This window comes from Hoplias malabaricus, chromosome 1 (assembly GCF_029633855.1).
Source record: "Hoplias malabaricus isolate fHopMal1 chromosome 1, fHopMal1.hap1, whole genome shotgun sequence".
Taxonomy (NCBI): domain Eukaryota; kingdom Metazoa; phylum Chordata; class Actinopteri; order Characiformes; family Erythrinidae; genus Hoplias; species Hoplias malabaricus.
Genome location: NC_089800.1, coordinates 8,066,093 through 8,091,031, shown reverse-complemented (window position 1 = coordinate 8,091,031; position 24,939 = coordinate 8,066,093). Strand labels below are relative to the sequence as shown.

The window sequence follows — 24,939 nt, the reverse complement described above, 5'->3', positions numbered from 1 at the left end:
GGGTAGGCGCCGGACCCACCGCGACCCTGAACTGGATAAGCGCTTACAGATAATGAATGAATGAATGAAATGTAACTTACAAACATGCTGTAGTTAGTAAATAAGTCATTATTTTGATATATTAATTCAAAATATTAAGAGAATTAGTCTTTATTGCAAGATAATTTAATACTTTGAGAAATTAGGTTAATATTTTTTTGTCTGCTTGGCAGTATTCAGTGACTGCCACAAACAAGCCCCTCCTCATGTGAAAGTGGTTGTTTTGCAGCTTCTCGACCCTCCAGAGTGTGGAAACGGGTTTGTGGAGCCAGGAGAGGAGTGTGACTGTGGAACTCCAGCGGTGAGGTGTTTTCCGGAGATTCAAAACATCTATCTCTACCTGCCTCAGAGCTGTGTATTCACCTCTCTTTCTCTCTCTCTCTCTCTCTCTCTCTCTCTCTCTCTCTCTCTCTCTGTAGGAATGTGCTAGAGAGGGAGAAAACTGCTGTAATAAATGCACTCTGACTCAAGGCTCTAAATGCAGTAATGGACTCTGTTGTAATAACTGTCAGGTATGAAATGTTTAGCTGTGGCTGCTGTGTGTGTGGGTGGTGGGTGGGTGTGAACTGTGGAAGTAACAGTATTAAGCAAAAATATGTGTCTAATATTAATATCTAGTGATTATATTAATGTAAATGTTAATATTTTACATACTGATGATGCCAGATTTCAGCTTGAATATGACTTTCAGGGACTGCAAGCGTCCACAGTGTGTGAGTGTGTCATGCCCCGTTATAGACTTGGGACCTTGTCCAGTGTGTGCTCCTGCCCTACACCCAACGATTCTGATCTGAATGAATGGATGGATGAATGAATGAACAATTGAATGTTGACATTACCAAACTCTTAGTGTAAACATGTGCGTGTTTGTGTGTGAGATGTTTGTATGCTGATCATCGTTGTTGTGTTTGTAGATGGAGTTTTTGGGTGTGATCTGCAGGGAGGCAGTGAATGACTGCGATATACCAGAGAACTGCACTGGGAACTCCAGCCAGGTGGGATTGCTCTTCCATAGCTAGAGTTTAACACTCATGTTACAGTGTACCGGGTCAGGTCCGGTCTCTTCAACAGTCATTCCAAAAAGCGCTGAGCTGTGAGTTTGGTTTTATTTTACAGTGTCCACCAAATGTGCACAAAATGGATGGCTACACTTGTGAAAAAGATCAGGTAACTGAACGACCCGTCATTTTTGCTCGGCACTAAATTATGTATAAAATAATATGTTGAAATGTACATCTGTAGAAAAAAGTATAAATATTGAAACTAATTTTAAGTTTAAAACCGCTCAAATAAACAGAGTAGAAAATAAATAAACTATAATGATGTTAATGATTTTGTCTTGTCTCAGGGTCGATGTTTCAATGGGAAATGCAAAACCAAAGATAGACAGTGCAAATACATCTGGGGAGAGAGTGAGTGATAAAATGACCTGTTTATTAGGTCCTGTTATTTTTGTAACACATTAACAACAGTGTAACCATTGGCAGTGCATTCCATTGAGTTACAAATGTGTATCTGAGGAAGATTTTTATCTATTGTTAATTTTGTGAGAATATGTTTTACGCTGCTATTATTTCCAGAGGCAACATCTGCGGATAAGTTCTGTTACGAGAAGCTGAACATCGAGGGTACAGAAAAAGGGAATTGTGGGAAGGACAAGGACACGTGGGTTCAGTGTAAAAAGCAGTAAGTCTTTGTGTACCGTTGTGTGATGTGTTGTAATTACAGTTGACCAGCTGTAAAAAATATATACATTGAGTATTTATGTTTTAAGGGATGTACAGTGTGGATACCTCCTGTGTTCAAACATCTCCCCAGCACCAAGACTGGGAGAGCTGCAGGGAGGACTGACCTCTTTTTCAGTGGCCCAACATAGTGCTTCTCTGGACTGCAGGTACACACACACACACACACACACACACACACACACAGATTCGCATGCATGAACTCTGATAGATAAATGGAACTTAATTCTCTCCAAAGATCCAAAGGCTCATTTCTAGGTCCTGCCATCTTTGCCTCAGTAATAAACGCTCTGCTGAGGTTACTAAGACCTGCATAAATGCAATGTGAATGAGCAATTATTTCACAATGTACAACATACAACGAAATGTGTCTTCCGCAATTAACCCATCTCTGGCAGTGAACACACACACACACACTAGTGCACTAGGGGCTGTGAACACACACCCAGAGCGGTAGGCAGCCATCCCCGATGCCTGGGGAGCAGTTGTGGGTTCAGTGCTTTGCTCAAGGGCCCCTCAGCTGTGGACTGAGGGAGGAGGGCAGTGCTGTTCCTTCACTCCCACCGCCCCCAGTTTTCCTGCCAGTCGTGGGAATCAAAGCAATGACCTTTCAGTCCTAAGCCCTCTTCTCTAAATGTTAGGCCACGGCTGCCCATGGCCATGATGGATTTTTATGTTCCACTGACACACACACATACACACTTATTCAGGACAATATATATCATTTTTTCTGTGTGTGTGTGTGTGTGTCAGTGGTGGACACGTGATGATAGACGGAGACACTGATCTGGGTTATGTAGAGGATGGAACGGCGTGTGGAACAGACCGAATCTGCTTTAATCAAAAATGCCTCCCAGTTCAGGATTTCAACTTCAGCACCTGCCCCGGCACCAACGACAGGGTCATCTGCTCCGGACATGGGGTATGTGTGTGTGTGTGTGTCTGTGTGTGTGTGTGTGCCTGTGTAATTCACACAATAAAATTTTATCATTTTGTTTTTATAATTATTTCAATATTGAGGACACACTATGCAAATGAGCTTTCAAACTAATCATTAATACTTTAATTTGCGCTGTTAATAAGTCATTTTTACCAATAAAAACAAACAATACATATTCATAAAATTAATTATTTGTTCACACTTTTTTCTTTTTAATGCCACTAACACCAGATAATCCATGAATGAATCCGTTGATGCTCCATTGAGTGTCTCAGAAAATGGTGGCAGCCAAAACAAGTTTAGTACATAAGCTCTGATACATCCAGACCACTAGGGGTCAGTATAATGGCTGTATCACTGGAGTAAATGAATTAGTACTGGTTTAAATGGAAGGAGCCATATTTCTCTGTAAGAAATATATTGCCCTAAAATCACTGTATTTCATCTCTGTCTGAAATGTGGCGTGTTGCAGGTGTGCAGCAATGAGCTGAAGTGTGTGTGTCACCTGGGCTGGGCAGGCGAAGACTGTAACTCCACTTCTCCCCTCAGTTACCTAGTGGTGGGACCCACAGCTACATCCTCAGGTAAGAGCCGTTACATTTAGCCATAAACAGAAGCGTGTTAAGTGAGCTCTCTGAGGAGGTGAGGGAATGAGTCAACACAGATGTCCACTTCAGAAGGAGAACCTGCCCAGAATGCATTGCGACATAATGCAATTTCCATAGCAACGGCTAAAAGAAATTAGGACAAAGCCGTTTATGAGTGTAACCCGAAACCAAAAGATGTTTCACGTTGATTAAAATGTCAAAAAAACACGTAAAACAGTGTTACAATCTGTATATTTTCACTATGAAATTTTTATACGATATTATCATGATACTTAGCTCATAACGATGATATCAAGATACTGTGATTCTGTGAGGCTCAATATATTGAAAGACAATTCTCTCTCTATGATACATCCATGTAAACGAAGGAAAAAAACACTCCGAAATAAGCAACAACCAGGAATTCATTTATTGGATTTCAGTTTCACTGAATTTGACACCAATATGAAATAACGTACAACTAAGTGCGTAGCTTAGCATGCTAATTTCTCTTTAACACACACTGTCTGCAACTCCTCTAAGTGTGTCATAATCCCAATGTTGCAAAATAGCCATAAGACCCACTCCTTTTTGCCCTCTCCTTCACTCGTTTGACCAAGTCATGCACTTTTGCTGTAAAGATTAGGGGCTGTTGCAGCCGAGAGATAATACAAACTACACATCAGAACAGAACCATTGCTGAATGAGCCATTTTTTCTCATCTGTTTGTTATTCATTTTGATTTCTGTGCTCATTTTCATGTTCAGCCAATGGCAGTCGCCAGTCATGCTCATTTCCAATATTGTTTTCCTTTTCTTTCTGTTTCTTTTCATAGCTTTCCTTTTCATGCACTCATTCTTTGTCGACAGGCTCATGTCTTTTGCTGGAGTTTCCGTGAGGTCAGATTTGAGTTCTTCTCTGTTGGGTGTTTGTTGTTGCTCCCTTTATTTTATTTATTTATTTATTTATTTATTTATTTATTTATTTATTTATTTGTCTTTTCTTTATCCAATTTCCCCCCCACACATTTGTTTTCTCCATTGCTTATCTCTCTGCTCTAACTCTTCTCAGTGTGTCTAAAGTGCTAATTGTGTAATTGTGTGATTATGGTGATGTTATTATGTGTGGTGTCGTGACTGGTATTTCCCACTTTGTTTTTCTAACTTTGTTTCATTCTGAGATTTGTTTATTTATTCGTGTAGTTATTGTACTAATATAATGTAAGTGAAGTGGCACTGCATTTCTGTGTAGGCTGACCCAGTTCATTATAACTCATTATGCTGCCTAAGATATATTAATCTGGCCGAATTTTAAGGCAATTCTATGGTGCAACGCCAGAACAACTCCCATCTATTTCATTCCTCTCCCAAAGCCAAAATAATTAAAATTGCGCCAAAATGGGAAGGTTAGAATCCACTGTGCTGAAACTCTGAGGCGGCACTAGCCGCTGAGTTAAGAAAAAATTAAAAAGAAACACCAGAGTCTTGTGTATCAACCTTGTGAAACGTCATGTCAGGTTCCAAACTGCTGTTGCTAAGTAATAGCCAAGGTGGTGATTTTGCTGCTAGATTAAGTGACTTTTCAGACCTTCTAGCCCCAAATCTAGCTACTGTCTATACAAATCATTCATTCATTCATTATCTGTAACCCTTATCCAGTTCAGAGGCACTGCGGGTCCAGAGCCTACCTGGAATCATTGGGTGCAAGGTGGGAACACACCCTGGAGGGGGCGCCAGCCCTTCACTGGGCAACACACACTCATAGTCACAGTCACTTACACACTCACACCTGCGTACACTTTTGAGTCGCCAATCCACCTACCAACGTGTGTTTTTGGACTGTGGGAGGAAACCGGAGCCCCCGGAGGAAACCCATGTGGACACAGGGAAAACACACCAAACTCCTCACAGACAGTCACCTGGAGGAAACCCACTCAGACACAGGGAGAACACACAACACTCCTTACAATCAGTCACCCGGAGGAAACCCACGCGGACACAGGGAGAACGCACCAACTCCTCACAGACAGTCACCCGGAGTGGGACTTGAACCCACAACCTCCAGGACCCTGGAGCTATGTGACTGCGACACTACCTGCTGCTCCACCGTCCAAATCTTAGCTACCTTATATTAGATAATCAAAAATACAACTCGTTAGATCACCGTAAGCTGGAGATGTAAGCTGGCTCCCAGAGATGGAGCTGCAGCAGCTCTCTCTCCCAGAGGTGGAGCAAACAGTCAGTCCGTACGGCAGATCACACAGATAAGAATGAGCTGCAAATTGCAAACCGTGCTACCAAAGACGCCTTTGCTTCGTCTAACGTTTAATTTATTCATTTTAATGAACCCCTGAACTAAGTTAACAATTGATTGCTTTATTCAAAGCATAAACACATGCCTTATGGGTGTCTGAGATGGGACCCGGAAATGGCAAAACGTCACACGTGGCGTCATTCTTAACAAGCGGATAATCTGCCTCATGAGGACAGACGATTGTTAGAATGCTGCCGACTTAAACAGCTGTCTTTGCAGTCATTGCCAATCTAGGCAGCTCACAAGGTTTTGGGACATAATCAAAATAACGGCTTATCATATCATAATATTGACTTGTTTCTCAAAGTAATGACTTTTATAATAAATAGTTAGAATAACGTTAAAGCCCTGTAAAGGACTGGCACCCCCTCCAGGGTGTATTCCTGCCTTGCGCCCAATGATTCCAGGTAGGCTCTGGACCCACCGCGACCCTGAACTGGATAAGGGTTACAGATAATGAATGAATGAATGAATGAATAACATTAAAATAATGAGTCTTACCAAGGCTAATTATAACAAATTAATTTCATTCTTTCTTGAACATTAATAATTAAATTGGGCTGCATGGTGGCGCAGCAGGTAGTTTCGCAGTCACACAGCTCCAGGGACCTGGAGTTTGTGGGTTCGATTCCCACTCCGGGTGACTGTCTGTGAGGAGTGTGGTGTGTTCTCCCTGTGTCTGCGTGGGTTTCCTCCGGGTGACTGTCTGTGAGGAGTGTGGTGTGTTCTCCCTGTGTCTGCGTGGGTTTCCTCCGGGTGACTGTCTGTGAGGAGTGTGGTGTGTTCTCCCTGTGTCTGCGTGGGTTTCCTCTGGGTGACTGTCTGTGAGGAGTGTGGTGTGTTCTCCCTGTGTCTGCGTGGGTTTCCTCCGGGTGCTCCGGTTTCCTCCCACAGTCAAAAAATACGCGTTGGTAGGTGGATTGGCGACTCAAACGTGACCGTAGGTGTGAGTGTGTGAGTGAATGTGTGACTGTGTGTGTTGCCCTGTGAAGGACTGGCACCCCCTCCAGGGTGTATTCCTGCCTTGCGCCCAATGATTCCAGGTAGGCTCTGGACCCACCGTGACCCTGAACTGGATAAGCGGTTACAGATAATGGATGGATGGAAAATAATTTAATTTTAGCGTATTATTTATAAATTATTTCAAGATGCCAAGTCAGAACTAATTGAAACGAGTCATTATTATTATTTTTTAGATATTAACTAGGCAAACTTCCTATGATCAGGTTGATGTGGACCATAAATAGAGCTCCAGCGATGTGCTCTGTTTAAAAATAAATGATTTTCTACTCTTTCATAGATCGGTTTTAGAATCTGAATCATAACAGTTGTATCAGGTGTGGGTTTTGATTTTTATAAATGGTAAAATCACCTATGGTAGCATTTTCCCTGGTTTGTCTTGCAGAATGTGTGACCGTGTTCTGCGCAGTGTGCCCCCTGGAGTAAACATGACCTCTCTCTCTTTTTCCTGGCAGGAATCATCAGCACCAACATCATCATCGGAGCCATAGCTGGGTCTATTCTGGTTCTGGCCCTCATACTGGCCATCTCTGCATGGGGCTACAAGTGAGAGAGACAGACACACACATACACGGTTACTTACACAGTAATATACATCCAGTATACACCCTGATGTGAAAATATATTGACTTTACATTTATTTTACACACTGCCCACTAGAGTCCGAAACTGACGGACTGCGAGGCTGCGACAGATTTTGAATTAAAACCTGTTCTATTTTCTGTTTGACGGGTGTGTTAAATTCAGACCGACCAATCTGAGTGCCGTTGTCATGGTTACAGACCAATCAAATAAGCATTATGGTGGTGGCTGAACAGCTCGTCTTGTTCATAATGAAACACAAAAGCTTAAATCATAACCAACACGCGACCTTCGGAAACACTGCTGAACTCCCGTGTTGTTCTGGAGACTGGGGGGGGGGTTCAGTGTAGCGTTTAGTTGCAGTGTTTACAGTAAAATGATACATTCATAATTGTTCCTACTCCCATTGTCTTCCTGCGATTTCAGAGCTGAGACAGAAAACACGTTCCAGTACGTTAAAAATCGCATCCATTTTTTTTGTGCGAGAAATCGTACTCTGTGTGAATAGGTCTTAAGGACTTCATAATTACCACATGACTAGCGCAGTGTTAACCTGTTTCTAGTGATTTTTTGTTGTTTGTTTGCAGAAGCTACAGACAGCGGCAGTACGCGGAATCTGAAGTGCATCGAAGATTCTGTCGGTTCGTTTAACTTAACGTTTTATTGCTTTTATCATTGTTCACTATGAATCTCCTTCTCCAGTGATTCCCAACGCATTCTCCCCCTGCATTGGTTGATGTTTTTGCTACTGCAACATGTCAACGAACCCTACACCTGCTCAGACAGTTCCAGAAAGACAGAAGCATTCATATTTAAATTGAATTTGACCTGTATGTAAATTATTTATTAGTTAATTTATTAATATTTATTGTCAGTAACCGAATTAAAGAGGTAGTTCATGACTGTAATCTTTTAGAAAAAACTCTTTTATGAAATTTGCTAGCTCTCAACTGTCTCGGTCGGTGTGCTACGTTTTCTCCCTCTCTCTCTGCTTGTGGCAGAGGCATCTGGTGTTTTTTAGACAGTGGAGAGACTCCAAATGCTGAAAAGCATGAACCGAGATGAGGATGTTGCTCTATTCCTGCTCCACAGGTGGTAAACACTTATTTTTGCTGTTTCAGATCACTCAAGGTGGAAATGTCTCCAAATTCTGGAGACGGCTAACTGCATTAGCGACAGTGCTACAAAACTAAACAGCTTGAGTTACTAATGAGTTCCTGTGGGAATTATTGACTTGTTACACTTCAGCTACAAACAAACACCAGTCTTTATTCTTCCTCACATTAAAATTAAAATATGCAGAGCTTAGAACAGCTTTCCTCACAGTCGTAGTCATTCCCTTTAACTACGGCAACACAGAGGTCCTGCAGGTACTGTCACTGCTACACATCTCTGGGTTCTTAGGGTCCTGAGATCAATCCCTGCCTCGTGTCAGTGAAGTGTGTAGTGTGTAAGCTCTTATTTCAATGCTGATATTCTCCAGGCAAATGCCGCCCGGTGACTACGTGAAGAAACCCGGAGACGCCGACTCGTTCTACAGCGACGTGCCACAGGGAGTGAGCTCCAACTCGGGCAGCAGTTCCAAGAAGAGGTCTGCTTATCTGTCTCACCTCCAGATTTATACTTCCATCCCATCCATCAGCCAAAACATCTCACTGTTTGGCTTCAGGTGTGCACCTGCGCTCATCTTCATCCTCACTTTCACCCTTCTCTTCCTCAGCCTCAGTCATGAGCAGTAGGGTTAATCTTTATGCAAATATCTGTAGAACATGAATGTAAAAAAAATATCTATGAAATCAAAACCAGTATCTCAACATTAACCAGTCTTTCCCAGTAAAACCTGCCCAATAGTTCTTCTCAGATTAAGAATATTAATAAGGAGTTCCACTGGATATTGAAACATTGCTGTGAGGATTTGATTCATTTGCATAGGCAGGTAGGATTTGTAAAGGTGAATTACTCAATTTCATTTTCTCAGTAGTGTAAATAAACTGTAAATTATAAAGAACATGTTTAAAACTTGTTTAAAACACTCTCCAGTGTTGGTGCAGTTCACCTATTTAAGGCGTTTTCACACCAAGTCCCGTTTTTACAGAAGAAGAAAAACGCACGTCAAGCTTTGGAAACAAACGTTTCACACGTATATTAACAGTGTCTTTTACACTGAGTCTGAAGCTGACAGACTGCAAGATTTTGAACTAGAACCTATTCCATCTTATGCGTTTGACGTTAAAATCAGATCAACCAATCAGAGCACTATTGTCATGGTTACAGAGGGAACAAATGACCAGGAAGAACAGCTCGTCTTGTTCACAGCAGAAAACTGAAGCTTAAAAAAATAATCAACACACAGACTACAAAAAAGCAGAGGTTAAAACATATATAATCCGTTTTAACGAGAGGAGCGACCCGTCTCAAACTCCTCCAGTGACGTTTGGAAACACTGCTGAACTACTGTGTTGTTCTGGAGCGGATTCAGTGTGAAGTTTGTTTGCAGTGTTTACAGTAAAATGACAAATTAATCAACGCTCCGACTCAAGGAATCCCTTTAATCTCCCTCTTCCAGGTTCTTCCTGTGATTTTAGAGTTGAGAAAAAAAATCAGTGCTAAGTGTGAATAGGCCTTTAGCCCCAAGATGTCAAAAATCTTAAATTTTAAAGTGCACCTTTAATGCAATTATGGTTTAATGCAGTTTGATTTAGTGGCGTTACAGAAAATGAATTAATGTATGAATGATTCTAAATTCTTCTAATATTTGACATTACTTATTATTAATGTTGTATGGCATTAGCTCAGCAGTAAACAACAGAATTCAATAAACACATTGTTTTAGAAAGGACAGCACAAAGGTTTATTTGTATTCAAATCCTTAACTACACAAATTTAGCCCGATTCCTATTTATCCGAGAAATTTCCAGCGTCTGAACCAAATCTGAGCGTCGGGGACGAGGAGCGGCCTGTTTAGTGCGACATAATTAAAGATCAGCGACGTGGCGTCTGGGATGCCCCATGATTCCCTGAGGAAAATTCGAGTGTGTTAGAGTTTTTTGGATGTTTTGGCCCAGTCTGAAATTTCCTACGACTTGTTCTTGACGATGACCAGTAGGAGGACAGAGCTCTGTCCGGTGCACATCTGTAAACGAAGAAGAGAAAGCGGGAGGCTGTCAGGTGAACAAAACAAACTGAGGAAATGCTCTGGACGTGTAACACGCCAGCATCATACACAGCGCTTCTGTAGCCCTGATCGACAGTTTCTTGACCCGCCTCCCAATGACATCTGAACTCATGCAATGACACGAATGAGGAGTGGTCCGTGTCAAGTGTGTAGTGCCGCCAGTCTCCCAACCGAGACATAACAGGCTGTACTGTCTTTAATTACGGAAAATGAATAAAAAGCCATTCAGAGTTTTAAAGGCTTAAATAAGAGGGGTGTTCTCTGCTGCTCTGACTCTCTGTCCACCATTAATATTTGTGACGACTCTCTCTCTGTCTCTGTCTCTGTCTCTCTCACTGTGAGAGTAAATACAGCAGGTTCAGCTGTGTTTAACATGGCAGTAAGTAAGTGATCATGTTTTTATCTCCACCTGGACGGACTAGGCTTTCAGCTTTTTCTGGTCACCTGATGACCGTCTTCTTCTACTGTTTTCATCCTGCTTTTCAGTGTGCTGTCGCTGCTGTCATTAACATTAATCATATCATTCACATCATTCATGCCATTGATGTCGTTCACGTCACTTGTCACTTGTTCTGAGGTGTTTGTGTCGTCTTCAGACTCTTGATTTGTTGTTTGGAAGCAAAAGATCTGTGAAAAATCTAATTTACACAACCAAATTATTTTTTTTCAGAAAACCGGACAAAAATATTTGAATAATTAACAAATATATGATGATTTACTGCCTATATTCAGTACATTTATTTATATTAATGATTTTATTTATAAAGAGGCAGTTTTTTGGTGCAAGCGCTGTCAATGACACACAGCTCCAGGGTCCTGGGGTTTTGGGTTCAGTCCCTTCCCATATGTGGACTGACAGTGTGAAACTGTCCACAGGTGTGAGTGTGTGAAACCCTGTGATGTGCTGGTGCAGCCTCAAGGGTGTGTTCCTGGCTTGTGTCCAGTGATTCAGGAGCAGGATGACGTGATTCTATAGGACGAATGACTGAATTAATAAAATGATTAATATTTGAAGTATAAAGGGGCGGCACCGTGGAGCAGCAGGTAGTGTCGCAGTCACACAGCTCCAGTGACCTGGAGGTTGTGGGTTTGAGTCCCGCTCCGGGTGACTGTCTGTGAGGAGTTGGTGTGTTCTCCCTGTGTCTGCGTGGGTTTCCTCCGGGTGACTGTCTGTGAGGAGTGTGGTGTGTTCTCTCTGTGTCTGCGTGGGTTTCCTCTGGGTGACTGTCTGTGAGCAGTGTGGTGTGTTCTCTCTGTGTCTGCGTGGGTTTCCTCCGGGTGACTGTCTGTGAGGAGTTGGTGTGTTCTCCCTGTGTCTGCGTGGGTTTCCTCCGGGTGACTGTCTGTGAGGAGTTGGTGTGTTCTCCCCGTGTCTGCGTGGGTTTCCTCCGGGTGCTCCGGTTTCCTCCCACAGTCTAAAAACACACGTTGGTAGGTGTATTGGTGACTCAAAAGTGTCTGTAGGTGTGAGTGTGTAAGTGAATGTGTGAGTGTGTGTTGCCCTGTGAAGGACTGACGCCCCCTCCAGGGTGTGTTCCCACTTTGCGTCCAATGATTCCGGGTAGGGTCCGGACCCACCGCGTCCATGAACTGAATAAGCGGTTACAGACAATCAATGAAGTATAAAGCAGAAAACACTGCTTTCTTTAATAAAGACATTACTAATCATAGTATAGCACCAATATTTCTTGTACTGTTCAATCCAGTCATCCCATATCATATGTAGAGTAAATATCATTTGTAGAGTGAAATAAATGTAATTTAATTTTAATTGTGCGAACTGGATTTTTCACAGAACTATTCATTTAAGAATATCCACCTTTTAATAGTAAATTTTAACTGTGTCTCTGGGTTTGACTCTTTGGTCTGAAGGTCTAATGGATTGTCTCATTCCTGGAGTGAGAGGATCCCAGACGCCAAACACATTTCTGACATCTGTGAAAACGGACGACCTAGAAGCAACTCATGGCAAGGTAACACTCCAAGATACAGCCCCAAATACATTACTGTTCACAAGCTTCCGATAAGTCAAGAAAAGTGTGAACGAAATGTGTTACTGTTAAATATTGTTACAATAATTGTTGTCATAGATAATAAAATGTGTTACAGTTACTGACTACTTTTTCAGCCACAAATAAATGTAGAAGGCCTTTAGTTTTATGTGTAGAGAAAAACACTAGCATGTAATAATCTATTATTAAAAGTATTTTATAAGGCATTATATGGCCAAATGTTTGTGGACACATCCTGATGCAGATTTTCCTCTGAAATCAGTAGTTGAGATAATAGAGTGTTAGTAATAAGCTGCTTATTTCCCTTTGTTCTTAGTGAGGTCAGGAACTAATGTTAGGTTATTAGTCCTGAGCCACAATAGTCAATCCAATTTCCAGGATTTACATCCTTCTGACCCACTCTTAGCCCTGGGCATTTGTTTCATTCTAAGTGGACACGAGAGTAGCTGAATTCTCTTACTGTAACCGGACAACGTCCTATCTCTGTTGTCCCTATTATTTTATATAAAATGACAAAACTGATGATTATGAGAAACGTACACTACTAGCTCATCTGTATGCATGTTTCTTTTCTTTCTTTTTTTTTACATAATCTTTTGTAGGGAACATAAGCGGAAACCGTAAGAAGCAGAAAGGGAAGAAGTTCCGTCCTCGCTCCAACTCTACAGAGTAAGTCACAAGTTACTTCCATTTCACAGGAAGATAAGTCACTTTTTATTTGTATAATAAGAATTACAAACACGAGCAAAGGTTTAGACACCCCTGGTCAAGTGAGGGATTTTGTTTAACATATTCTAGTATGTTAACATCAGCCAATATATAGAAATTGTGCATTAAAGGAACAGTACATCATATAGCAACCTTTAATGATGAAAGCAAGTATTTTCTTATTTTTAAATTTTTAGATAATGCAACTGAGATGGAAGAAATAAATTACTTTGTAGTCCCTGAATGACCCCGTCTCTGTTTTGTTCCATGGAGGAGGTCCCTTACAATGGAGAGGCAATGTTTAAAATATTCATTTTGTAGAGAGTGGGGTGGCACGGTGATGCAGCAGGTAGTGTTGCAGTCACACAGCTCCAGGGACCTGAAGGTTGTGGGTTCGTTTCCCACTCCGGGTGACTGTCTGTGAGGAGTTAGGTGTGTTCTCCCTGTGTCTGCATGAGTTTCCTCCGGGTGCTCCAGTTTCTGCCCACGGTCCAAAAACACACGTTGGTAGGTGGATTGGCGACTCAAAAGTGTCCATAGGTTTGAATGTGTGAGTGTGTGTCGCCCTGTGAAGGACTGGCGCCCCCTCCAGGGTGTATTCCCGCCTTGCACCCAATGATTCCAGGTAGGCTCTGGACCCACCGCGACCCTGAACTGGATAAGCGCTTACAGATAATGAATGAATGAATGAATTGTGTAGAGAGTCTCTGTAATGGCCATTAGGTGTCAGTATAATGGCTCTTTCTTAGTTTAAATCTGGAGAAAACAACTCCTTTAAAATAAATACATTTCAGTTTATATTCCTATGGAGCATGTCATGTGACCAGGGGTGTCCAAGCTTTTCATACAACGGTGTAACAGTAGACAGCATTTTCCTCACTGGCGGGCAGCCCTGGTGTCGTGGTTGTGCATGCACACGAAAATAATGTCCTAGATATTCATACAGACCCAAGCTTGCTTCCACTGTTTCTTTGGGTTTATTTGCATGTGTTGAAAGCTGACTCAAGCGCTCTTGAAATGTGATTAACTGAAATTTTTCATTCTGCTGGTTTTGGTCTTTGGAGCGAGACACGCATTTAAAAAGAACAACCAGTCATTTTTGACAGCAAAAACGATAAACAATTTTTATAACAGTGTGTGTTTATTATTTTTACATTTTTTCATAAAATCAATCACGTGGTGGAATAATCAAATTCCTTTGAACTCCATAGAGCCATGATTTAAACAGGTTAAGTAGTAAATCTTGCCACTAGGTGACAGTATAATGGTTGTTTTCCGAATTTGAAGAATTATTGGAGAAAATGACTGATTGCTCCTTTAAAAGGGACATGCACGTGCTGGAAATGCAACATGGACTATGGCTATGACACTTATTTTTCAGAGTTCTGTCCAATGCATGTCACAGGGAAGAGGAAACTCCACGGGAACCAAAATGCAACTGACCCTTTACAATAAAAATCCAATAGACAATCACACACATCATTATGATTATTATGATTGTTATTTTGCTTTTAGCTACTGCATAATCTGTGCATTGTCTAATAATCATTATTACATTAGCGTGTAGCTCTGAGTAGATGGTTACCATAGCAGTCAGTTAGCATAACATTAGCATTAGCATAGCATTTGAATGGGAATTACACCAAATTATTAAATGATTTCATTCTTATTTCAGTGGTTAAGGTGTAGTCAATGTAGTTTAGATGGATAGATTTTCTTTGTGATCCCTGGTAGCCATTTATTTACAATTTAAAACCACCAATTTGACCTATTTGTATGTCCTGTGTTTTATTTTTATTTGTAATGCTGATCATGGTAAATCACTAAATCCTGTGTAGTAAATTATTTTTTGTTGCAGTTTTAATATTTTTTCTTAAACCATGTGCTTTTTAATGTGTTCTAGTCCAAAATCTTATTTAAAAATGAAATTTCCTAATCATTTTCTGTGTTGCATTTCTGATGCAGCTTTCGGAGTCTTGTCTTAACAAATTAATTACATAATATATATATTTTTTAATCTGGAAAATTGGGTCGTAACGTTTCTGAACTACAAATCCCATCCATACTGATGTTCCATCAGTCTGTCCTCTCACTTGCATCTTGGTGGGCCGTAGGGAATGTGGGTGCTGTGCTCTGCTGTGGTTTACCAACTCCTTCTTTCTCTCTTTCTCTTCACCTGTTCCTCTCCTCCACTCTTTCTCACCTCCTCTCTCTCCTTCTGTGTTCACCATCGCTCCTCCCCCCACCTCCTCCTGCAGGTATTTAACCCCTTGCTTCAAAACAGAGTATTATGTAACTAAATGGGTCGAAGATGTCAATAAAAACACTGAGGGACCCTATCTTAGGTATTAACTCAGACTGTTTTGTATTCCTCTCCCCAATTCATTCTTCCCTTTTTTGTATTTAGTTGTTTTTATTCATTTACATGAGCCACTGAACCTTTGATCATGAATGTAGGGTCATTTTGAAGGGCATCCCTCTGAATACAATGAGCTTATACAAAGTAGTCACACCAGTAAAACCAACATTGGCCACTTTTGGCCAAGTCTGACGACTATAACTATCTTTGTATCTTGTTTGTTTGTATGTATGACCCTGATCAGGATGAAGCGGTTACTTTGAATGAGTTTTATATATCTACTCAGTAACCACTGTGAAAATGCTGCAGTTTTAAAACCAAGCCAAGGCAGGTTTATTGCTAGAGCACCTTTCGTACACATTTGCAATTCAAAGTGCTTTACAGTGCAGCACAGACATGTTACAGTAGAAGAATTGAAATTTTAAAAAAGCAAGTACAAGGCTATTAAAATAGATTTAAAACAAATTCAAATATAAAAGACAAATAAAACAATAAAAGGAAAAAGGCGTTTATTAAAATAGAACTAATAAGTAAAAGAAAGTGTAGCACTACTCAAAGGCACAAGTGAATTATAATACACCTTGCATTTTGGTGCATTTTGTTATGAATTCTGGCAGCAGACGTCCATGTTTAAACTGGTTTCAGTGTAATTTACAATTACGTTTTTATAAAGGGTGTCTCTCCGAGAATTCCCTGCACCCTCTACGTAAGTAAAATGGCTAAAACTAAGAGCATTATAGCAAACATTAATACAAAACAGACAGGACTTTGTTAAAAGAACATGAAATATACCGTATAGGTTCATAGATTCACTAAATGAGTAATAGTGTAGTATGATGGTGCAGGTGAGTGTTGGCTTCAGTGGGTTGTTGTTGTGAGTGTGCGGCAGGTTACAGCTGTATCACAGTATAGTTGTGTTTCGGATTATTGTGAATTCACAATAAGCAAATCCTAGTTTACTTCTCCTCTTAGAATGACACAGTAAACTGCTTTGAAACGTAAGCAAATGGTAATTAAAATGTTACAGTACAATTGTATCTAATATTTTTCCATTCAGTGTTACACTGTGATTACTGATTCCAGTGCCAACCGACCTAGGTCTGGAAATTAGAAAAAAGAAAAGCCAAAAACGTGTCCAAAGATGGATGTGGTATTGCAGTTTGGAAGATTTGTGTTCACACATAATTGAAATCTCCGTTTTTATATGAACACTACCTAATCACATCCTGAAACAAATGAGTGTATTCCCCATTAGTCCTGTTCTTTCTCTTTCCATTTTCCATAGTTCTGTGACTCACAACTAGTCAGCACCCATTGTACTACATTACCTGTATTGTTTATGGTTGGTCATATGTTCTGCTGCGTTCACACATCTGTATCCATCATGAAATTAAATAGATGTATAATACCAGTGCATCATCTTTGACTGATGTCTTGGCAAGTGAAATCATCTTATCGACATGTATTTTTCATTTTGAGATTTCTGTATGAATATTACGGGATTTAGTTGTTCTTTTCTAAACAAAATTTCCTTTATTTTTTACATTTCTTTTGGGGCCTGGAGGTTGTGGGTTCGAGTCCTGCTCTGGGTGACTGTCTGTGAGGAGTGTGGTGTGTTCTCCCTGTGTCTGCGTGGGTTTCCTCCGGGTGACTGTCTGTGAGGAGTGTGGTGTGTTCTCCCTGTGTCTGCGTGGGTTTCCTCCGGGTGACTGTCTGTGAGCAGTGTGGTGTGTTCTCCCTGTGTCTGCGTGGGTTTCCTCCGGGTGACTGTCTGTGAGGAGTGTGGTGTGTTCTCCCTGTGTCTGCGTGGGTTTCCTCCGGGTGACTGTCTGTGAGGAGTGTGGTGTGTTCTCCCTGTGTCTGCGTGGGTTTCCTCCGGGTGACTGTCTGTGAGGAGTGTGGTGTGTTCTCCCTGTGTCTGCGTGGGTTTCCTCCGGGTGACTGTCTGTGAGGAGTGTGGTGTGTTCTCCCTGTGTCTGCGTGGGTTTCCTCCGGGTGACTGTCTGTGAGGAGTGTGGTGTGTTCTCCCTGTGTCCGCGTGGGTTTCCTCCGGGTGACTGTCTGTGAGGAGTGTGGTGTGTTCTCCCTGTGTCTGCGTGGGTTTCCTCCGGGTGACTGTCTGTGAGGAGTGTGGTGTGTTCTCCCTGTGTCTGCGTGGGTTTCCTCCGGGTGACTGTCTGTGAGGAGTGTGGTGTGTTCTCCCTGTGTCCGCGTGGGTTTCCTCCGGGTGACTGTCTGTGAGGAGTGTGGTGTGTTCTCCCTGTGTCTGCGTGGGTTTCCTCCGGGTGACTGTCTGTGAGGAGTGTGGTGTGTTCTCCCTGTGTCTGCGTGGGTTTCCTCCGGGTGACTGTCTGTGAGGAGTGTGGTGTGTTCTCCCTGTGTCTGCGTGGGTTTCCTCCGGGTGATTGTCTGTGAGGAGTGTGGTGTGTTCTCCCTGTGTCTGCGTGGGTTTTCTCCAGGTGATTGTCTGTGAGGAGTGTGGTGTGTTACCCCTGTGTCTGCGTGGGTTTCCTCCGGGTGCTCCTGTTTCCTCCCACAGTCCAAAAACACAAGTTGGTAGGTGGATTGGCGACTCAAAATTGTCCACAGGTGCGAGTGTGTATTGATTGATAATGACAAAATAACAAATTGATAATGCGGATCGGTTCTGCTGGGGCGACCCCTGACAGGAGCAGCCTAAAGAATAAGAAGATTTCTGCAGATTATTTTTCTTATAGAAAGCTATATGCTCAGAGCACATATTTTCATCCGCAGGTGTAGTGAGGTCCCTGTATTTGATGAATGTATTTTAAAAGAAGTAAAAACAGGTCCAAATATATATGTGCATAATAATCTTAAAACCACCACAAAATAACGTATAAATTAATTTAGGATGATTTCTCTTGGCAAGACATGCTTTTTTGCAGTGCATCAGCTGTATCTTATTTGAGTTGGATTTCTTCCTTTTCTGTTACAGCTTCCAGCTTTTTTGCTCAGTCACACAGATTTTTTCTCTCTGACCCTGCTGTTTGCATGCATACTGCTCTGTTGTGTTTCTCTTCATGAACTCATAATGACCACATCAGTCAGCACCATTCGTAATCTATGTAGTACTCACTAGCACCACCTATTGTATTTGGCGTGACCTCATCACATCCACCATGTTGTCTGAATCCCCTCAAAAAAGGGGCAAACGTGGTCCAGAGCGTAGGTGTAGTGCATTTGCAACAATTGCCTTTGTTCAACAAAGCCAGAATTGTTCATGTGACTCTAATGTATCTGTACTGGCAGCAAAAGCCAGAACTGCTGACCTCCAAGACCTTGGATGATGTCTTGTGTTGGAAGTGCTCCCTCTGGCCTCTGCAAGGGGTCAAAGGAGACAGCTCCTGAACCACGATGTGCCATAGGATGAGGCATGTGCCCCCTGAGAGATGAGGTTGTGCTTGTAATACTGGAACAATTCTCTCTGCTCTGTTCTCAACAGGACACTGTCACCGGCCAAGTCCCCGACCTCTTCCACGGGCTCCATCGCCTCCAGCCGAAGATACCCCTACCCCATGCCCCCACTTCCGGATGAGGAGAGGAAGGCCAACAGACAAAGTGCCAGGGTAAGATGAAACTCAGGAAACTTCAGTCTTTAGATATTTATATGGGGTGCTGTTGTTGTAAAAAAAAAGACGTTGTACTGTTCCTAACTGTCAGGAAGCAAAGGAAAAAGAGTTTTATGGTAATGACTTCCATACTGAAGGAACGCTAGGTAATATTTTTACCTTAAAATTATAATTTCAAAATCATTGTGATGTTTCACTGAACTGCAATATGGAGAATTGAGCCTCTGTTGTAGATACTCAGGGCTCAGCACTGCAGAAACTGCACTATGTAACTACTGGAGGAGGGTAGGAGGGAGGACCTGACTTGTTTCAACATGTTCCAACATCGAGGGAATTATTCCATAAAAATGCACTTCATTTCAGAAGAAAATCTGTGTATATAAACGTTTAGAGAATCTTTGTAGCACATTTACCAACTTCAGATTTCAATTTAATCTGTCTTTCAGCTGTGGGAGACATCAATATAAAGGCTCTCCTTGCAACTGCTCTGCTTAAGGATGCTTAAAGACTACGTTCTCCTCTGCTTTTATACAAAATAAATGAAACAAACACATGAGAAAAAGAGAAGTCGAAACAGAACAACTGGGAGAAAGAGGGTGAATTGAATTCAGATCCTCCGGGACCACCAGCTTCCATCAGTGGGCACGAATACACCCCCCACCCCCATGATCTTGAGCTTTTGGAAGAGCACAGCCGTCATTTTCCCGCCACCGCAGTCGTCCAGTACGGGACTGAGGAACATTGCTTTTGGACCACTCCGGCCAACGCTGAGTAGAGGAGCCAGCAGAAGAGACGGGGCATCAAACTGTGAGCCACGCCCCAAAACAAACCCCGCCCTCATGACCACGCCCCTGGTAGAAACCACATCCCCAAACACCAATAATGTCTTGTGATTGGTGTCCGTGTGAGAAGGCCATCAAAGCCCAAATGTGACTTTTGTTCCTGAAAGCACGCATTCAACTGTAGAAACTTCCACTGTATGCATGAGAATACATGTTTATCGACTCATTGTAGACGAGGACGATGAGGATGAAAAATGTTACGTTAAAGATCAGTCACGTTTGGGGACCGCATGTCTCAGAGGACAGGCTCCGTAGGCCGGTAAGACTTATCGCTTATTTTTTAGGCTTTCTCGACCTCGTAGAGTGCATCGAATACAGCTATTTCCATCCGGCCCACCCACCATTCACTCTCTCTCCTACTCTGTTATACTTTCCTCTTTTCTCAGAGATTTCTGTAAATATGTAAAGTGCAGAACACAGAGTGTTGTGTGCTTTTTTTTTTCTTTGATTTTCCTCTTTATTTGTGCTTACGAATGTTAGGGTCTAGAAGAAACGTGAGTTCATGTCTGTATGTTCTTTATGGATCAGGATTGTCTATGAATTTAAAATCTGCCTTCTTCTTCATCCTTTTTGTTTTCAATCGCATCTGTGAATGTCCCTGAGGTCAGACCATGTGATGCACTATTAATAATTCCCTCGCTTTAACTGCATCTTTAATGCTCTCTGGAGTTCAGCCTGGACCATGGCAGAAAGCTAGCTGGTTTCAGATGCTCCGCTACAATACCTTTGAGTAGAAGCTGCGTTTTTAGTGATGGACACTTGCAGTGAGGTTGTCTGGTAGTTTGAGGATTAAAGCTGTGATCAGTCTTTGAGAAGCTGTCGGTCAGGTGGTTTTCGGTGAGTGCATTTACATACACACCAGAAATACTGCGACTGTCAGATTATTCAAGCTGGTATGTCCTGGACTTTAGCTCAACAATGGGGTCGTTCAGCATGTGTCTACCTTTACCTTGATCTCTTTTGTTCATCTGCATCAGAGCATGTGCAGAAACAGAAACAAACAAAGACGAGTGTCTTGGAAAGCAGTAACAAACTGTAACTCAAAGTACAAGTCTAATTAAACCTGTAAAGAAACAAGGTATACAAAGGAAAACAGGTGCCCACTGTCACTAGTTTAGGCTCAGCTTGATCTTTCAGAAGTTATGTGAGCCTGGATCTACATCACAGTAATCACTGAAAGGTGTGTTCCATTTTGACCCAATATGGGACTTGTTTTGTTGTTGGGATGGGCGGTATCTACGTTTTTTTATACCACCATACCGTCTCTAAATATTATCGTGGTTTACGGTATTACCGTGGGGAAGGGGGTGCTCCGGCAAGCTGCGCTGGGCCTTACATCCGTCAACTAGAGGTGGGCGTTCCTGGGAGTTTTGGTATCGATCCGGTACCAAGTAAATACAGGGCTAGTATTGCCGATATCGATACTGATACTGATACCGGAAGTCTTCGCCATATGCAGCTTTTTCCACGAGTATTGATCAATACCAAAACCAGCGTTGGTATCGATATTATCGATATTTGGATCGATCCGCCCACCTCTACCGTCAACCCAAAGTTGAGTGAATTTAACTAAACACAGCCCGACGGTGCACACAGACACACGTGTTGACGATAAAAACCCGTTTTTGAGAGACAGCAAATTTCAGCAACTGGTGCTGACGGAACAGAAAAGTTTGAAATAAGAAGGTGTACACTGTTTAGAAGCAGTTTAGAAGCACACACCACAGCAGATTTTTCAGCGAACTGAGGCTCAAAACACACATTTAGAGGATAAAGCCATATACCTGTGAGCACAAGTCGAGTGAAAGATTTTCTGAGTATTGTGTCTGTTTACAGCTTTCTTCGTCTCTATTTTAACCCAAAAATTGTGCTGTTCTCCACCCGTTTTGACTGTGACATCAGCAGTCATTTAACTCCCACAGCGCCCCCTCCCTGTGGCTCTCTTAATGAACCTGAACATTTTTAGCCGACTTTTAAAGACAGAACAGTACGGAGCCCCTAAAGGGCCTGGGGGAAAAAAAAAAAAAGACTATTGATTTTGCGTTCCTTCACAAAGTAAATGCGTTCCCTCGCAAATACTTTGTGGGCTCCGTAGTACTGTGCTTGCTGTTGATTATGTGCTTGTTGTGCGTGTCAGGTGAACTATGGAGCAGCTCGTTGAATTTTACTTTGATCTTGGACAGAAATATAAAGACATAGCATCTCTTCTCAGTAGAAAACATGGATATGTTATTGGGGAGCGCCAACATATCCATATGAGTCCTAAAAAAGCAATTCATTCTATGACATTTTGACTGGACATCTGATGATATAATGAGGATGAGACTGTCCTTTAGATTCTTAGACCAATAAGGGTCTTTCACGTTTGTTGCTGTGTTGTTAACTGCTATGAAATGTATAAAAAAACAGAATTCCCAGATAAAACGAAAAGCATGGTGTAGCGACCGGCTCTAGCTCCACAGCCGTGTCTGGAGCCAGCGCCACGTCTCTGTAAAAATCAGTCCGCAGCGTGCCCTGAGATCTCTGTGTGTTACACCCTCCATCTTGTTATTGAATGACTGGATTTTTGCGAGAGACTTTGCTTGGTAAAGGTTTTTCGTTAAGATTCTTAGCTTGACCCCTACCCCAGTGCGCCGGGGTCAACACTTTTTCTTTCTTTCACGAAGCTGCCTACGTCTTATACACCTGTTACTATGGTGATACGTGGAACAACGGCGTTCTGACTGCACTTTCAGGATGAACGTATATAAACTTGTTGCTCACAACTTTCTCTGATGTGAGGCAGTTCGTTACAGATGTATGAACGAGTCGCACTGGCAACGAAACTGTGTTAGTAGAGATAAATAAATACATATACAATATCTGTTTCAAGTGGCTGGATTTCCCTGGAAACTGCAGGGTCCTGATGTGTTGACTGAGCCACAAAGACAATTGTGTCATAAAACATTTGCAAAGGAGCGCAATGTATAAAGGGAACGCAAAATCAATAGTATTTTTTTTTCCCCCAGTCCCTTTAGGGGCTCCGTAGAACAGAAATGTGAACAGAGAACTCGCTTTTCATTGGTCGTGACCTTAATTTATCCAATCAGCAGCCAGAGTTATCTACCCATCATTCAGCACTGCAGCCAATGAAGTCACAGTCCCTCCTACAGGGGGTTGTTTTACAGCCGGTCTGAGAGCAGCAGGTCAGAGCTGATATTTTATAGATTGAGTGTAAGACAAATATGAGTCCTAAAAAAAGCAATTCATTCTATGACAATTTGAGTGGACATCTGATGATATAAAGAGGATGAGACTGTCCTTTAGATTCTTAGACAAATAAGGGTCTTTCACTTCAGGTCTTACTGTAATCAATTAACGATTTAAAATAAAAGGGTTTAAAAGTGCATTCTGTTTCTCTGGATTCTGCTTTCCTTATTTTGATTTCAGAAAGTTGGCAACCCAGAAACAACCTAGAAATTAAGCAATGAAATAATGACAGAAGACCCAAACTGACAGATAGTCTAAGTCTACCATGAGTCAGCCAGTGGTCAGATCTCTGACCTTAGCGGTGTCTGATTCTCAGATGACTAAAGTGCTTGGGAACTTGTCGATTATCAAATATTGCCCAAATGTTATTTTTTGAAGTTATCAGATTATGGCACGCATGTAAACGCACTCATTTTGGGGGAGACTTGGACGGCTCTGTAAGTACGTGGGACTAAGGATTAAGAAGCTGAAGGTGATAAAAAGGAAATGGAGGCCTGCTTTTAACCACGTTGGAGGTTCTGTGAATGTAACGCTAAAAATAGGCTGAAACAGTGTCTTTACCTCGTTCAGGTTTTTCAGGTCATCCATAGTCTTACATTCAGTTTTTTTATTTTGGAGTTGAATTCCACTTGTTTGCCATTGGTTTACAGCTCGACAGCGACTGAGTAATGAAAAAAGCCTGTGATTTTTGCAGCAACGGTCACTAAGGCCTTTAAAGGAATTCAACAGCATTTTCAACCTAATGTCTATTGCATCTGCATGTAACCTCAGTAGCTGTGATAATATCATATTTCCTGTGTAATATGTAGATAAATGGTAACATTTAATAAAGTATGTGTTATACAAAATATATTACACCTTCACTGTGGGACAAATGGCTCAGCTCATTTTCTGGAGAAAAAACACCATATACATCATTTTCATCATGTTCTTTACTAAAGTGATGAGCAAACAGCAAAACCTAGTTGTCCAGCAGCTCAGTGTAGGCATCGTGGTTCAAATTTACTCTCACCACAATCAAACGACCCATTCATTCATTATCTGTAAGCGCTTATCCAGTTCAGGGTCGCGGTGGGTCCAGAGCCTACCTGGAATCATTGGGCGCAAGGCGGGAATACACCCTGGAGGGGGCGCCAGTCCTTCACAGGGCAACACAGATACACACTCATTCACACCTACGGACACTTTTGAGTCGTCAATCCACCTACCAACGTGTGTTTTTGGACTGTGGGAGGAAACCGGAGCACCCGGAGGAAACCCACGCGGACACAGGGAGAACACACCAACTCCTCACAGACAGTCAAACGACCCATTTACACACAATTAAAACATCCCCAGAGCACCACACACCTTCCTCCAGCTTGAGCCACACCTTGCGCGTAGTCCTCATTAAAGGCTTCCTGAGGTCTACGATGAACATGATGCCTAGCAGTTTCCAGTCATGAACAGTCCAACTTTTGTATCTCTTCATAACCGGGAAGCTTTGTGAGCAGAAGCCTTTTGCCTCCCACTTTACGCCATGTTCATGATACGCAGATCCCTACAGAGTATTCTTTCAGAAATTGGTTGTGAAGGATCTGTGTTGGCTTCTAGAAGCAATTCTTGCCTGCAAGCGATTTTCATTCACAAGTCGAGTAACATGCAGACGGTCCCTGTCCATCGGTTTTGTTCTGACAGGAGTTTCTGTCTGTAGACTGGGATTTTTGCCACTGCTTGTCGACCCGTACGACTGTACGCTTCCAAACACGTTAAAAACATTCTTAAAGCTACTTGCTTTA

The 24,939-nt window shown here is 42.0% G+C and overlaps 1 protein-coding gene across 3 annotated transcripts in view; it reads left to right on the top strand.

The window, feature by feature from the left end:
• adam22 (ADAM metallopeptidase domain 22) overlaps positions 1-22,013 on the top strand; it is a 131,124-nt gene extending 109,111 nt beyond the window's left edge. For 2 of the 3 annotated variants that reach the window (XM_066645540.1, XM_066645555.1), the window contains 16 exons: positions 269-340; positions 459-551; positions 954-1,034; positions 1,156-1,206; positions 1,388-1,451; positions 1,620-1,725; positions 1,814-1,933; positions 2,538-2,706; positions 3,197-3,308; positions 7,100-7,190; positions 7,814-7,867; positions 8,710-8,895; positions 12,274-12,374; positions 13,016-13,082; positions 18,944-19,067; positions 19,517-22,013. In XM_066645540.1, the coding sequence (XP_066501637.1) occupies positions 269-340; positions 459-551; positions 954-1,034; positions 1,156-1,206; positions 1,388-1,451; positions 1,620-1,725; positions 1,814-1,933; positions 2,538-2,706; positions 3,197-3,308; positions 7,100-7,190; positions 7,814-7,867; positions 8,710-8,895; positions 12,274-12,374; positions 13,016-13,082; positions 18,944-19,067; positions 19,517-19,537 (1,512 nt within the window). In that variant the 3' untranslated portion in view covers positions 19,538-22,013. The remainder of the gene's footprint in view (positions 1-268; positions 341-458; positions 552-953; positions 1,035-1,155; positions 1,207-1,387; positions 1,452-1,619; positions 1,726-1,813; positions 1,934-2,537; positions 2,707-3,196; positions 3,309-7,099; positions 7,191-7,813; positions 7,868-8,709; positions 8,896-12,273; positions 12,375-13,015; positions 13,083-18,943; positions 19,068-19,516) is intronic. The other variant, XM_066645547.1, reaches the window with a different exon arrangement.
• Positions 22,014-24,939: the final 2,926 nt, after the last annotated feature.